The 16,153-nt window shown below is 47.7% G+C and overlaps 1 protein-coding gene across 3 annotated transcripts in view; it reads right to left on the bottom strand.

Annotated features, from left to right (window-relative positions):
* Positions 1–16,153, bottom strand: part of LOC135054695 (zinc finger protein 271-like) — a 28,500-nt gene that overhangs the window by 7,606 nt on the left and 4,741 nt on the right. For 2 of the 3 annotated variants that reach the window (XM_063957966.1, XM_063957964.1), the window contains exons 2-4: positions 15,170–15,283; positions 14,951–15,048; positions 2,828–3,554 (exon numbers count right to left, since the gene is read on the bottom strand). In XM_063957966.1, the coding sequence (XP_063814036.1) occupies positions 2,828–3,554; positions 14,951–15,048; positions 15,170–15,203 (859 nt within the window). In that variant the 5' untranslated portion in view covers positions 15,204–15,283. The remainder of the gene's footprint in view (positions 1–2,827; positions 3,555–14,950; positions 15,049–15,169; positions 15,284–16,153) is intronic. The other variant, XM_063957967.1, reaches the window with a different exon arrangement.

The raw sequence follows: 16,153 nt of genomic DNA, 5'->3' as shown, positions 1-16,153 counted from the left end.
ACCGGGCAGGGATGGTTAGGTTTAGGCAGTTAGAAGTGGAGGTTAGAGTTAGGCACCTAGCAGGGAGGCTTAGGATTAGGCAGCAGGGAAGGGAGGGTTAGGCGCCACCGGAGAGGGTTAGGCACCCACAAGGGTTAGGGTGCTTTTTGAGCTGCTGCCGGTATTCTGACCACCGGCATCCCGTCCATCGAGATTACATACTGGACCCTTCTAAACTGCTGTCATGGGCCTGTATTAAGCCAATAAACTTTGGTATGGCAAGATATACGAAGTGGTTCAATAAATAAGGTAACAGGACCTCTCATTGTGTACATTTATTCAACTCGTACATATACGTCTAATTATTAGCATAGCCTTGGTACAGATTCTTCCACATAGTCCCCATACTTGTCTAAGCATTTGTTCCAATGGTACACCAAGGCGTCTACTCCAGCATAGAAGAAGTCAAGAGCCTGCACCCCAGTTGCTCATGAACAATGCTATGTACACCACCCACTGAGATGTTCAGTTCATCAGCAATTTCACTAACTCGAATGTGTGTTCTCCTGAATCAGACCTTCAATGCGGCACAACTTGTCATCTGTGGTGGGAGTGCTTGGCAGTCTGGATCGCTGCTCATCTTGAACGTCTGACGGCCATTATCAATACCAGTGCACCAATCCCAAACCTGTTTCCATGACATAACGTTATCACTGTACACCTCGACAAGTTTGCGATGAATGCCAGCTGCTGACTGGTCAGATCTCTGGGCTGGTAACACAAGGTGACATGATGTGAGGGGGAAAGCAGGAGTATAATAGAGGCTGATGGCTCCTGATGTATGAGATACACCAAAGAGTGTGGGGAGGAGACAGGTCAGATCTCTGGGCTGGTAACACACAGTGACATGATGTGAGGGGGAGAGCAGGAGTATAATAGAGGCTGATGGCTCCTGATGTATGAGATACACCAGAGAGTGTGGGGAGGAGACTGGTCAGATCTCTGGGCTGGTAACACACAGTGACATGATGTGAGGGGAGGAGCTGGAGTATAATAGGGGCTGATGGCTCCTGATGTAAGAGATACACCAGAGAGTGTGGGGAGGAGACTGGTCAGATCTCTGGGCTGGTAACACACAGTGACATGATGTGAGGGGGAGAACAGGAGTATAATAGAGGCTGATGGCTCCTGATGTATGAGATACACCAGAGAGTGTGGGGAGGAGACTGGTCAGATCTCTGGGCTGGTAACACACAGTGACATGATGTGAGGGGAGAGCAAGAGTATAATAGGGTCTGATGTCTGAGATACACCAAAGAGTGTGGGGAGGAGAGTGGTCAGATCTCTGGGCTGGTAACACACAGTGACATGATGTGAGGGGAGAGCAAGAGTATAATAGGGTCTGATGTCTGAGATACACCAAAGAGTGTGGGGAGGAGACTGGTCAGATCTCTGGGCTGGTAACACATAGTGACATGATGTGAGGGGGAGAACAGGAGTATAATAGGGGCTGATGGCTCCTGATGTATGAGATACACCAGAGAGTGTGGGGAGGAGACTGGTCAGATCTCTAGGCTGGTAACACACAGTGACATGATGTGAGGGGGAGAGCAGGAGTATAACAGCTCCTGATGGCTCCTGATGTATGAGGTACACCAGAAAGTGTGGGGAAGAAACAGGTCAGATCTCTGGCTTGGTGACACACAGTAACATGATGTGAGGGGGAGAGCATGAGTATAATAGGGGCTGTTGGCTCCTGATGTATGAGATACACCAGAGAGTGTGGGGAGGAGACTGGTCAGATCTCTAGGATGGTAACACACAGTGACATGATGTGAGGGGGAGAGCAGGAGTATAATAGGGGCTGATGGCTCCTGATGTATGAGATACACCAGAGAGTGTGGGGAGGAGACTGGTCAGATCTCTGGGCTGGTAACACACAGTGACATGATGTGAGGGGGAGAGCAGGAGTATAACAGCGGCTAATGGCTCCTGATGTATGAGATACACCAGAGATTGTGGGGAAAAGACTGGTCAGATCTCTGGGCTGGTAACACACAGTGACATGATGTGAGGGGGAGAGCAGGAGTATAATAGGGGCTGGTGACTCCTGATGTATGAGATACACCAGAGAGTGTGAGGAGACTGGTCAGATCTCTGGGCTGGTAACACACAGTGACATGATGTGAGGGGAGAGCAGGAGTATAATAGGGGCTGATGGCTCCTGATGTATGAGATACACCAGAGAGTGTGGGGAGGAGACTGGTCAGATCTCTGGGCTGGTAACACACAGTGACATGATGTGAGGGGGAGAGCAGGAGTATAATAGGGGCTGATGGCTCCTGATGTATGACGGTACACCAGAGAGTGTGGGGAGGAGACTAGTCAGATCTCTGGGCTGGTAACACAGTGACATGATGTGAGGGAAGAGCAAGAGAATAATAGGGACTGATGACTCCTAACACCCCCACTAGGTAGATACATTTCCCTCATTAGTATGTATGTATGGTGTAATGGTTAGCATTACTGCCTCACAGCACTGAGGTCATGGGTTCAGTTCCCACCATAGCCCTAACTGTGTGTAGTTTGCATATTCTCCCCTTGCTTGTGTGGGTTTCCGCCGTGTATTCCAGTTTCCTTCCGCAACCCAAAAATTTACTGGTACGTTAATTGGCTCCTGATAAAAATTATCCATAGTGTTTGAGTGTGTGCATATACATGGGCAGACTAGATGGGCCATACAGTTCTATGTTTACTGACAGAGGAGGGTGCAGGATAGGAGATTGCTGCAGTGACTGAGCAAGGAAAATATGTGACTCTGTTCTGCAATAAAGTGATTATTACTCACCTGTGCTGATATCTGTAGGGATTTCCTCCTCCTTACACTGCTGATCACCCCTCATGTGCATCTCTTCTTCCTCCTTTATATCTTCTAACTTCATATCAGTCACATACGTCTCTTCTTCTCCATCTGTATCTTCTGCCTTCATATCAGTCACATACGTCTCTTCTTCTCCATCTGTATCTTCTGCCTTCATATCAGTCACATACGTCTCTTCTTCTCCCTCTATAGCTTCTGCCTTCATATCAGTCACATACGTCTCTTCTCCTCCCTTTATATCTTCTGCCTTCATATCAGTCACATACGTCTCTTCTTCTCCCTCTATATCTTCTACCTTCATATCAGTCACATACGTCTCTTCTTCTCCCTCTATATCTTCTGCCTTCATATCAGTCACATACGTCTCTTCTTCTCCCTCTGTATCTTCTGCCTTCATATCAGTCACATACGTCTCTTCTTCTCCCTCTATATCTTCTGCCTTCATATCAGTCACATACGTCTCTTCTTCTCCCTCTATATCTTCTGCCTTCATATCAGTCACATACGTCTCTTCTCCCTCTATATCTTCTGCCTTCATATCAGTCACATACGTCTCTTCTTCTCCATCTGTATCTTCTGCCTTCACATCAGTCACATACGTCTCTTCTTCTCCATCTGTATCTTCTGCCTTCATATCAGTCACATATGTCTCTTCTTCTATATGTTCTGCCTTCATTTTAGTCAAATCTTCACCCTATATGACCCACAAAGCAATAGAAAAAAAGAGGATTTTGGTACTTACCAGATAAATCCTTTTCTTTGAATCCACAGCGGGCACTGGAGTACTCTTGGGATATCTACGGGGCATAAGCAGGGATAGGCACACTTAAATATTTAAATTAGTAACCCTCCACTCCCTCCATACTCCCAAGATACCTCAGTGTTTTTTGTTTTATTTACTGAGCTCGGACCAATTCAGGAATTGAGCAACTTCTCGCATGGCCATGCGACTTCGAGACCCTCCTTGTTTGATAATGTATGCAACTGCCATCGCATTGTCTGACTAAACCTGAACAGTCTGAGACTGGAGTATTTGTACTGCCTGACGCAGAGCGTTGTAGATTGCCTTGAGTTCCAGGAGATTTATTGACAGTAATCTTTCTCGGTCTGACCAGAGACCCTGAAATTGACGATGTAGGACCACTGCTCCCCAACCTCTGAGACTTGCGACGGTCGTCAGTATTATCCAATACCAGATTTTGAATCTTTTTCCTGCGGTGAGATTGTGTATGTGGAGCCACCAGAGTAGTGATACTCTGGCCCTTGGAGACAACCGCACCATCTGATGAATTTGGAGATGAGAGCCTGACCACTGTGCTAGAAGATCTAGCTGAAACGGACGTGAGTAAAATATTCTGAACTGGAGTGCTTCGATAGACTCCACCATCTTTCCTAAAATTCGAATGCACAAGTGCAAAGAGACTGTCCGTGGTTTAAGCACTAACTGCACTAGATGACGAATACTTTGTGCTTTCTGTTCTGGCAGGTAAATTCGTTGATCCATCGTATCCAGAATCATTCCTAGGAATTGAATCCTTTGACACGGAACCAGGCTCGATTTCCTGAAGTTGACAATCCTACCGTGCTGAACTAGTACATTGTACGTTAGTAAGGCATGTTGAAGGAGTATTTGTTGAGACGGAGCCTTGATGAGAATGTCATCTAAGTAGGAACTATTATCACTCCCAGGGATCTGAGATGAGGTATCATCACAGCCATCACCTTTGTGAATACCCAAGGCACTGATGAGAGGCTAAACGATAGCACCTGAAATTGATAATGTTTTGTTGTACTGCAAACCTTAAGTACGCCTGATGCGGTGGCCAAATTGGAATGTGTAAGTACTCATCCTTGAGATCCAGCGAAATCATGAATTCCTGTGGTTCTAAACCTGCAATCACCGACCACAGGGATTCCATCTTGAATCTGTAGTACGTCAAGTACTGATTGAGCCCATTTAGGTTCAATATCGATCTGACCGAGCCGTCCGGCTTTGGTACTACAAAAAGATTGGAATAATAACCTTGACCCTGTTGGTAAACTGGAACCTGAATCAAAACTGCTGACTCTATGGGAGTCGCGGTTTGCAGTACCGCCCTTTTTGTATCCTGACACAGGCAGGCTTGTCTTGAAAAACCGCATTGGTGGTAGACAATTGAACTGTATTTTGTAACCTTTGAACACTAAATTGCAGATCCACCCATCTTTGGATGTCTGAAACCACGCCAAGTGAAACGTCTGAAGGCGTGCTCCCACAACTGACGATCCAAGATGGGCTGGAAGCCCGTCATGCCACTGGCTTGTCAGTGGCCTTCGTGTCCTGTTGACGGTTAGGGGTTTGTTGAAAAACACGTCCTCTACCATGTCTACTCTGTATGTTGTTCCTCTCGCACGGTCTCGAAAGGACTGAGGTCTAAAAGATTTGAACGCTGGTCCAGCGTATTTCCATTTAGGAACTGGTGCAGGCAATGGCAGGAAAACAGAATTTCCCCCAGTAGCCTGAGAAATCCATTTGTCTAATTCAGGACCAAATAATATATCGCCAGTGTAAGGCAACGCTTCTATTCTTCGTTTTGACTCTGCCTCTGCCTGCCAAGAATGCAGCCAAAGCGCCCATCGGGACGCAACTAGTAAAGCTGAAAGCTGAGAACTAACCTGTCCATAGAAGCCATACCTAAATACTCAGCAGATTCACAGATGTGATCAGCAAGAAGTATAAGCTGGTCTAAGGGAAGAACCTGTTGTAGGCCCAACTTGAGCTGTGTTGCCCATGCAACTACAGCCTTGTTAACCCAAACTAAAACTAAAGCAGGTCTAAGCAACACCCCTACTGCTGTATACATTGACTTTAGCATAGCATCTAGCATACGCTCTGACGGGTCTTTAAGAGTCATTGCAGCGGGGACTGGAATGGTTAACTTCTTTGAAAGTTTTGAAACTGAGGAATCCACTGTTGGTGGATTTTCCCCATTTAGTTGTCATAGACTTTGGGAATGGGTAGTTAAACAGAAATCGCCTAGGCATAGAAAACAGTTTATCTAGATTTTTCCATGCTTCCGTTAACTGCTTATTAAGAGAATCTGAATAAGGAAAACACACAGTTGCCCTCTGTTTTTTAGCAAATAAAATTTCATCATTTGAAAGAGGTTCCTCGGTCTCAGTAAAATTTAGAACCTGGCGTACCGCCCTGATGAGATTATCAATGGCCGGGCTATCAATACCATCACTATCTGACTCCTGGCCCAATTCACCTTCCTCTTTTTTTTCCTGAGATATAAGGTCTGGCATTGAATCGTCAGACTGCAAAACAGCTGAAACCGGTAAACAATTAGCCAAACTATGACTACTTTTAAGAATCGAGCTAGACCTGGACTTTTGTAAACTCTGCAAAGTCCTTGACATCTCCTGAGCCCACTCTGGAAGCTCAGATGGTATTAACCTAGAATCAAACCTAGCAGCCTCACAATCTTTTCGCGCAGCGGCAAGCTCTGATTTTAACTCAGACATCACACCTGCCATCATCGCCCGAGGATCAGGATAGAGGTTCGTATTTGGACCCTTATTTGCAAGACACTGTAAGTGGTAGTTCCATCAGGTAACACACTCTCACAGGTATCGCAGACGAGCTGCTTCTTTGATTTTGCATTAGCTTTACTCATCATGCACACAGACAGGTATATGTTAGGATCTCCTGCTCTGTGCTGCCACGTCGCCATGGCAACCGGGAGGCAAGTGTTAGCGAAGTAACCAGAGCGCAGCTGATACTCCGGTCCGGGTTTTTACTGTGTAGTGGTGACAGGCTCTGTGAACGGAAGGGAATCCGGCGCTGGTTTTGTGCTCACAGTCTGTGAGGTCTGAGTGGGGCGTGGACAGCACCTGCTATATAAACCATCCTCTCAGGCTAGGCAAATGCTGCTGAATCTTTGTTTGTTAGTCAGTTCCAGAGAGTTAGCTAGTACTGTGTGACTTTGTATTTACTTGTTGCTTACTGCGAATAGGCCTTGGGATTCGGTACTTCATTCTGCCAATCCGGACCTAGCAGTAAGATTGGAGTCAGTTGTTTGACCTGCTGGGGTTCTTTTGCTATTCTGTGAACCCAGCAGGTTTGCGGCTGTACTCTCAGACCTGCTTGCTTAATCCTCCCTCACTGTGCAGGGCGTCCAGGTGTCAGTTTAGTGGCAGTAAGCTGAACCTGTGCCCTGCCAGTGGGGGTTAGGATTGTGGATACTCTCCTTGTGTCTATATTTCTATCTCTGACCAAGGAGTTTATTCCCACACCCGTTGGTAACCCTTTGGGGTTTTTTCTGTTGCTCTTAGCAACATCATTTCAGGTGCTCCACATGTTAAATCACTACACCTCGCTTTATTGTCCGCTCTATTCCATCTGAGCATTCCTGACACTAGGGAGACACCCAATTCCTGAGCCTTTGGGCTTCTCCGTTCACTTTGTGTTTATTAGTTATTCCATCACCTCCTGTGTATGTTATGTTATACTGTCTGTGAGTTCGTTTGCTTCGCTTCCCTCTCTGTTCATACACCGGTATACTCCTGTTAGCACTGGTGTGCGTAACATATTCAGCAGCCCTTCTCCTGTTGAAATTTTGTGGGAATATGGAGCATACCCCTCAAAATACTTTGCAACAGGTGGTCGATCAGGTGCAGGTCCTGACTCGACAATTTAATGAGATGTCCATTAAAATGAACACCCCGCAGGCCGCTAGCGGAGCTCCCGCAGCAGCAGCGGCAAGTTCAGGGGTTAAGGAGCCGAAAGTAAATCTCCCGGATCGTTTTTCTGGAGATCGCTCGCAGTTCTTTTGTTTCAAGGAGAGCTGTAAGCTATATTTCAGGCTTAGGCCCCAGTCTTCTGGGTCGGAGATTCAGCGGGTGGGCATGGTGATTTCCTTGCTACAAGGAGACCCACAGGTCTGGGCATATGGGTTACAGCCTGACTGTCCGTCGCTTAAAAGTGTTGATGCTTTTTTTACGGCACTGGGCATTTTGTATGATGACCCTGACAAGATGGCTTCAGCCGAGGCTCAGATTACGGTTCTTAAGCAAGGGCGACGGCCAGCTGAGGTTTATAGTACGGAGTTTCGGAGGTTGGCTCATGATACCCAGTGGAATGACCCAGCCCTGCGAAACCAGTACCGAAGGGGCCTTTCTGACCAGATAAAGGACCAACTGGTACAATATCCCTCGCCTGATAGCTTAGATCAGCTCATGCAGTTATCTATCCGGGTGGATAGACGGCTGAGAGAGCGTAGGCTTGAAAGGGAGACCGCAGTTTCCTTTTTTCCCAAGGGAACCTCAGACTCTGAGGAATATTCCGAGGAGCCTATGCAGATTGGGGCTACCCGCCTCTCCTCGTGTGAGAAGACGCGGAGGAGACAGCAGGGTTTGTGTTTGTACTGTGGGAATAAAGGTCATGTTGTAGTATCATGCCCAGAAAAACCGGAAAACTTCAGGGCCTGAGGGTGATGGGAAATATCCTGTCAGGCCAGAAGTCAGAATTTCCCAAAAATACTTTTCTCATTCCGGTGACTTTGGAGATCCTCGGTCAAACTGTCAAGACTGAGGCCTTTGTTGACAGTGGGGCCGATGGGGTTTTCATGGACCGTCAATTCGCCCTGGAACACTCTGTTCCCTCAGTACCTTTGGCATCAGAGATTGAGATCTGTGGGTTAAACGGGGAACCATTGTCCCAGGGTAAAATGACCTCCTGCACCAGCCAAATTCCTTTGTTTATTGGAGCCACACACTCTGAAAAATTGTCTTTTTATGTGACTGTCTGTTCTTTTGCCCCATTGGTTTTGGGGTTACCCTGGTTAAGGGCCCATAACCCTCAATTTGACTGGGTCTCTGGGGAGATTCTTAGTTGGGGTAGTGATTGTTTCAGGAGTTGCTTGAGCCTTCCAGTCAGGCTCTCGCAGCTAAGTTTGCCAGGATTGCCAGGATGTTATGCAGATTTTGCGGATGTGTTCTCCAAAAAAGTTGCGGAGGTACTACCTCCCCATCGCCCCTATGACTGTGCCATTGATTTGTTGCCGGATGCTAAGCTTCCCAAGAGCAGGCTGTACTCCCTGTCACGTCCTGAGACTCAGGCTATGGCAGAGTACATTCAGGAGAACTTGGCTAAGGGATTTATCAGACCCTCACAGTCCCCAGTTGGGTCGGGGTTCTTCTTCGTGGGTAAAAAGGACGGTTCGTTGCGACCCTGCATCGACTTCAGGGAATTGAACCGTATCACGATTAAAAACTCGTACCCACTGCCTCTCATTTCGGTTTTGTTTGACCAGCTTCGTACTGCCACCATTTTTTCTAAGATTGACCTACGCGGTGCTTACAATCTAATCCGAATAAGAGAGGGGGATGAATGGAAGACTGCCTTTAATACTCACTCAGGGCATTATGAATATTTGGTGATGCCTTTTGGGCTCTCTAATGCCCCGGCAGTCTTCCAGGAATTCATGAACGATGTGCTCAGGGAATATTTGGATAGATTCTTAGTTGTTTATCTAGATGACATCCTAATCTTCTCTCATTCCCTGGAGGAACATCGGAAGCATGTACGCTTAGTCCTCCAGAAACTCAGAGACCACCAGCTTGGGGCGAAGCTGGAGAAGTGCAAGTTTGAAGTCCAGCAAATCGCATTTCTAGGGTATATTATCTCCTCAGAAGGTTTCCAAATGGAGGGTTCTAAGGTACAGGCAGTCCTGGATTGGGTGCAGCCCACTAGTTTGAAGGCGCTTCAGCGTTTTCTGGGCTTTGCGAATTTTTATAGACGGTTTATCGCTGGATTTTCGTCTATAGTGGCCCCCTTGGTGGCACTCACTAAGAAAGGGGCGGATGTTGCTCACTGGTCTTGTGAGGCCAAAGCGGCCTTTGCCCGTCTCAAAAGGGCATTTGTCTCGGCCAAGGTGCTGCGACACCCAGGTCCAGAGCGTCCTTTTGTGGTAGAAGTGGATGCCTCTGAGATAGGTATTGGGGCAGTGCTCTCTCAGATGGGGGTGTCTGATAATCGCCTTCATCCCTGTGCTTACTTTTCCCGTAAATTTTCGTCTGCCGAGATGAATTATGATGTGGGTAACCGGGAATTGTTGGCTATAAAGGATGCACTCGGGGAGTGGAGACACTGGCTTGAGGGGGCTAAGTTTGTGGTCTCAATTCTCACCGACCATAAGAATCTGGCATATTTAGAGTCAGCGTAGCGGCTCAATGCCAGGCAGGCACGATGGGCTTTGTTTTTTGCTCGCTTTAATTTTTTGATAACATATCGCCCTGTGTCAAAAAACATCAAGGCTGATGCGCTCTCGCTGAGTTTTGCTCCAGTTCAAGAGACCACCGAGGAGCCATTGCCCATTGTGTCCCCATCATGCATTAAAGTGGGCATTACCCAGGACCTCTTGTCATTAGTCCTTAGAGCACAGGAGCAGGCTCCTCCAGACCTTCCGGTAGGTCTCTTGTTTGTGCCTCCTAGGTTAAGACAGCGAGTGTTCCTGGAATTCCATGCCAAGAGGTCGGCAGGGCATTCGGGTATTGACAGAACTCGGGAGTTGCTGTCTAGGGCGGTGTGGTGGCCCTCGGTGGCTAGGGATGTGGATCAGTGGGTTCGGGCATGTGACGTTTGTGCCCGAAATAAAACTCCTAGAGGGGTTCCTGTCGGCCCATTACATCCACTCTCTATTCCGTCTAAGCCATGGACCCACATTTCCATGGATTTTGTGGTGGACTTGCCCAAATCCTCGGGGATGACAGCCATTTGGGTTGTCGTTGACAGGTTTTCGAAGATGGCAAATTTCGTTCCACTGGTTGGGTTGCCATCGGCCAGACGCCTGTCTGAGTTATTTATGCAGCATGTTGTGCGCCTCCACGGGTTGCCACTTGATGTGGTCTCTGACCGTGGATCCCAGTTTGTGGCCAAATTCTGGAGGGCATTTTGTTCTGATCTCCAGATTTCTGTGAGCTTGTCGTCAGGCTACCATCCACAGTCTAATGGGCAGACTGAGAGGGTGAACCAGTCCTTGGAGCAGTTCCTCAGGTGTTATGTCTCCAAGTGTCATACTGACTGGGTTGCTCATCTGTCCATGGCGGAGTTTGCCTATAACAACGCGGCTCACTCTGCTACAGGGATCTCTCCCTTCCTTTGTGTGTATGGGCATCATCCTAAGGCCAATTCTTTTGACCCCCTGGATTCCACGCCTGGTGGTTCCTCTGTTGTTTCGGTCCTAAGGGGTATTTGGAGGAAAGTGAAGAAAGCCCTTGTGTCTGTGTCATTAGTGACCAAAAGGGTTTTTGATAAGCGGAGAAGACCCTGCAGCTTCAAATTAGGAGACTTCATCTGGTTGTCCACCAAGAATTTGAAGTTGAGACAGCCATCTCATAAGTTAGGCCCCCGGTTCATCGGCCCTTATAAGATCACCAGGGTTATCAATCCGGTGGCATTTCAGTTAGATCTGCCCCGTTCATTGGGTATCAATAAAACATTTCATTGTTCCCTTTTAAAACTGGCGGTTAGTAATCCTTCTTCCAGTGGAAGACCTTCTCCTCTTCTGATACGGGGTCAGAGGGAGTTTGTGGTTGAAAGGGTTCTTGACTCCAAGATGGTTCGGGGTCGGCTGTCATTTTTGGTGCACTGGAAGGGGTATGGCCCGGAGGAGTGGTCGTGGGTGCGCAGTTGTGATCTTCATGCCCCCAGACTGATACGCTCTTTCTTCTCGCAGTTCCCCGATAAACCCTTTGGTAGGGGTTCTTTGACCCCTCGTCAGAGGGGGGGTACTGTTAGGATCTCCTGCTCTGTGCTGCCACGTCGCCATGGCAACCGGGAGGCAAGTGTTAGCGAAGTAACCTGAGCGCAGCTGATACTCCGGTCCGGGTTTTTACTGTGTAGTGGTTACAGGCTCTGTGCACGGCAGGGAATCCGGCGCTGGTTTTGTGCTCACAGTCTGTGAGGTCTGAGTGGGGCGTGGACAGCACCTGCTATATAAACCATCCTCTCAGGCTAGGCAAATGCTGCTGAATCTTTGTTTGTTAGTCAGTTCCAGAGAGTTAGCTAGTACTGTGTGACTTTGTATTTACTTGTTGCTTACTGCGAATAGGCCTTGGGATTCGGTACTTCATTCTGCCAATCCGGACCTAGTAGTAAGATTGGAGTCAGTTGTTTGACCTGCTGGGGTTCTTTTGCTATTCTGTGAACCCAGCAGGTTTGCGGCTGTACTCTCAGACCTGCTTGCTTAATCCTCCCTCACTGTGCAGGGCGTCCAGGTGTCAGTTTAGTGGCAGTAAGCTGAACCTGTGCCCTGCAAGTGGGGGTTAGGATTGTGGATACTCTCCTTGTGTCTATATTTCTATCTCTGACCAAGGAGTTTATTCCCACACCCGTTGGTAACCCTTTGGGGTTTTTTCTGTTGCTCTTAGCAACATCATTTCAGGTGCTCCACATGTTAAATCACTACACCTCGCTTTATTGTCCGCTCTATTCCATCTGAGCATTCCTGACACTAGGGAGACACCCAATTCCTGAGCCTTTGGGCTTCTCCGTTCACTTTGTGTTTATTAGTTATTCCATCACCTCCTGTGTATGTTATGTTATACTGTCTGTGAGTTCGTTTGCTTCGCTTCCCTCTCTGTTCATACACCGGTATACTCCTGTTAGCACTGGTGTGCGTAACAGTATACAGTGAAAGACAAGTCCCACAACTCAGTAAAAAATGTAACTAAAGTGTGTATAACCCAGAGGTGCACTGCACCTGGTGCACACTAAAATCAGTTAAATATGTGCTTCACAGAATTCCTACTAACACCCCTGCACCCTCCAGTGGCCGTGTGTTGTAGGACCAACACCAAACTTCCTGCAAGAAGAACCAGGAAGTTGTGTTAAAATGGCATCCAGCCATGTGCTTTCACTTTTGTCATATATATATATATATATGTATATATATATATATATATATATATATATATATATACGCAATGGGGGAGATTCAAATGTTTGAAAAGTCAGTTGGGAGTCTGTTTTTTCCTTTCTAATAGACACCCAACCGACTTTTCAAACATTTGAATCTCCCCCAATAAATCCCTATGCATAATATAAGCCCCTTTGTCAGGGTCTTATCATTAGATACCCTATGCATCTATAAACACTTTCGTTATATATGTCATATATATATATATATATATATATATATATATTTTTTTTTTTTTTTTACATTTATTTATTACCAGTTATTTATACTGTATAGCGCACATGGGTGGTCATTCCGAGTTGTTCGCTCGTTGCCGATTTTCGCTATGCTGCGATTTGTTGCTAAATGCGCATGGTACGCAGAGCGCATGCGCTAAGTTATTTTACACAAAACTTAGTAGATTTGCTGGTGTTCGTGCGGCGCTTTTCAGTCGCACTGCTGATCGGTGAATGATTGACAGGAAAGGGGCGTTTCTGGGTGGTAACTGAGCGTTTTCCCGGAGTGTGCTAAGAAACGCAGGCGTGTCAGGGAAAAACGCGGGAGTGTCTGGAGAAACGGGGGAGTGGCTGGCCAAACGCAGGGCGTGTTTGTGACGTCAAACCAGGAACTAAAGGGACCGAGCTGATTGCAATCTAGGAGTAGGTCTGGAGCTACTCAGAAACTGCAAGAAAATATTTAGTAGCAGTTCTGCTAATCTTTCGTTCGCTATTCTGCTAAGCTAAGATACACTCCCAGAGGGCGGCGGCCTAGCGTTTGCACTGCTGCTAAAAGCAGCTAGCGAGCGAACAACTCGGAATGAGGGCCATATTCCGCAGCGCTTTACAGAGAATATTTGGCCATTCACATCAGTCCCTGCCCCAGTGGAGCTTACAATCTATATTCCCTATCACATGTACACACAGACAGATTCACACTAGGGTTAATTTTTGTTGGAAGCCAATTAACCTACCAGTATATTGTTGGATTGTGGGAGGAAACCGGAGTACCTGGAGGAAACCCACGCAAGTGCAGGGTGAATATACAAATTCTGCACTGTAATATATATATACACACACACACACACACACACACACACACAATCAGATCCCCTATAAGCATTTGTTTCAGGCTTAATAGCCTGATAGCAGGGACCTTATCACTGTGCTTAAAATTAACATGACATTAGACACAGCCTCAACCCCAGGTTGTTGGTTGAGAGTCTGTGCTATTAGTTCACTACATCCCAGGCACTCCTCCTATGAGCTGCGGTGCTGCTGCAGGTGTAAACCCCCCCCCCCCCGCACGCGATCTCCCCCCTTCAGCAGCAGCAGCAGTGAGAGCTGTCTGCAGCCAGTGAGTGAGGGGCGAGCCGCGGCAGCATGGAAGCTGTCCAAGGTGGTGAGGAGGATCCTGGCGGCTAACGGTTAGCGGGAGCTAATTACGTGAGACAGCCGGGGAGCATCAGGTGCCCAGCGGTGGCAGCATGGCTGGCCACGTCTGGGCTGGGGGGCGGTCAGCGGGCGACATATTACAAAGTAACAAAAACTTTGGCGGAGCGGCAGCATGAGCTGGTCGCCAGGCTCCCACAGCAAGACAATGCAAAGGAGCGGTGGCAGTGTGAGCTGCCTGGTCGCTCTTACCTGAATACAGTGGAGGCTATGACGGGGCTTCTCCTGCAAGCGCTGTCCAGCTCCTTGTTCGCAGCCCTAGGCTGAAATCAGTCAACGCTGATTCTGGTCTATGGTGGGGCTCCTCTCCTGAGCGCCGACAAGCCAATGCTGCAGTCAGCAGCATCCACAATCCCGGACCCAAGCTTCTTAATAAGCTGGGAAGGGATTGTGCAAAAGAAAAATCTTGTTTAAAAAAGAAAAGTAAAGTGTGGAGAATCCTCCAACACGTGCCTTCCCGGCGAGGCACAAAAAAACACTGATGGAGTATGGAGGGGGAGGAGAGTTACTAATTTAAATATTTAAATGTGCCTATCCCTGCTAATGCCCCGTCCATATCCCAAGAGTACTCCAGTGTCCCCTAGTGGATTGAAAAGAAAATACTTTAATAACATTGAGATTAAGCAATAGGGTTATACAAATGGAGTTTGGTCTACAGATCATACAGCGACAGTCCCTTTCATATTTTGACCGCAACCTACCTGATGCTCCTGTGAGATCCTGTGATTCTCCGCTGTACAATCCTGGGAATACAGAGGATGGGGACTTCTCCCTGGGGTATCACTGTTACTGGGACAATCTGTAGGAGACACACAGTGACTGAGTACAGTGTATATATGTGATTATCACATGATGATGTGTGTATATAGGGGACCCCATACCTGCTTCCCCTTGTACAATACATGACTGTCTCTTCTTACCCAGTGATGCGAGGGGCCGGTGATTCTCCATCATCACGTCCTTGTACAGACCCCTGTGTTCCTCTATATACTCCCCCTCCTGCACGGAGTGATATCCTGACACCTTATAGGCACCTGACACACAGAATGACACAGTCATCACCCAGACACCCATTAGTCAGCAGTGACTGATGATCACCCCCTATAGTCAGCTCAGCTGGTGGTTATTGATGATTGCTCCCTGTAGTCAGTTCAAATGGCAGCGACTGATGATCACCCCTTGTAGTCAGACCAGCTGGAGGGAACTGTTGCTCTGAGATACAGAAGGGAGCTGGAGAAGCAGAAGAGGCTGAGACACACAAGGAGGCAGGTGAGACAAAAAAGGGCTTTAGAAACGCTGGAGCTGGAGAGATACAAGGGGGCTGGAGAGAAAGATAGGACTGGAACTGGAGAGACAGAAAGGTACTGGAGCTGGAGAGACAGAAAAAGGGAACAAAGAGACACAAGGGCCTAGTGAGACACAAGGAGGATGGAGAGACAAAAGAGGGCTGGAGATGGAGAGACACAGGGGGGGTGGAGAGGAACAAGTGGCTGAAGCTTGGATACAGAGATGCTGGAGGTGGAGATACAGAGGGGGCTGAAGCTGGAGAGACAAGTGATTGGAGAGACACAAGGAGGTCGCAGAGACAAAAGATGGCATTAGAGACACTGCATGGCTGGAGCTGGAGAGACACTAATGGGCTGGAGAGGAACAAGGGGCTACAACAGGAGATACATAAAGAGGGTTGGAGCTAGAGACAGAAAGGGTCTGGAGCTAGAGAGACACAAGGGGAACAAAGAAATACAAGGGCCTAGCGATACACAAGGAGGATGGGGTGACAAAAGGGGCTGAAGAGAAACAAGTGGCTGGAGCTTGGATACAGAAGGGACTGGGGCTGGTGACATGGAGGAGCGCTGGAGAGACAGAAAAGGGCTGGAGAGAAACAAGTGGCTGGAGCTTGGATA

The sequence above is a fragment of the Pseudophryne corroboree genome, chromosome 3 (assembly GCF_028390025.1).
Source record: "Pseudophryne corroboree isolate aPseCor3 chromosome 3, aPseCor3.hap2, whole genome shotgun sequence".
Lineage (NCBI taxonomy): Eukaryota > Metazoa > Chordata > Amphibia > Anura > Myobatrachidae > Pseudophryne > Pseudophryne corroboree.
Note: the sequence above shows the minus strand (reverse complement) of the source record. Positions and strands in the feature narration are given on the sequence as shown.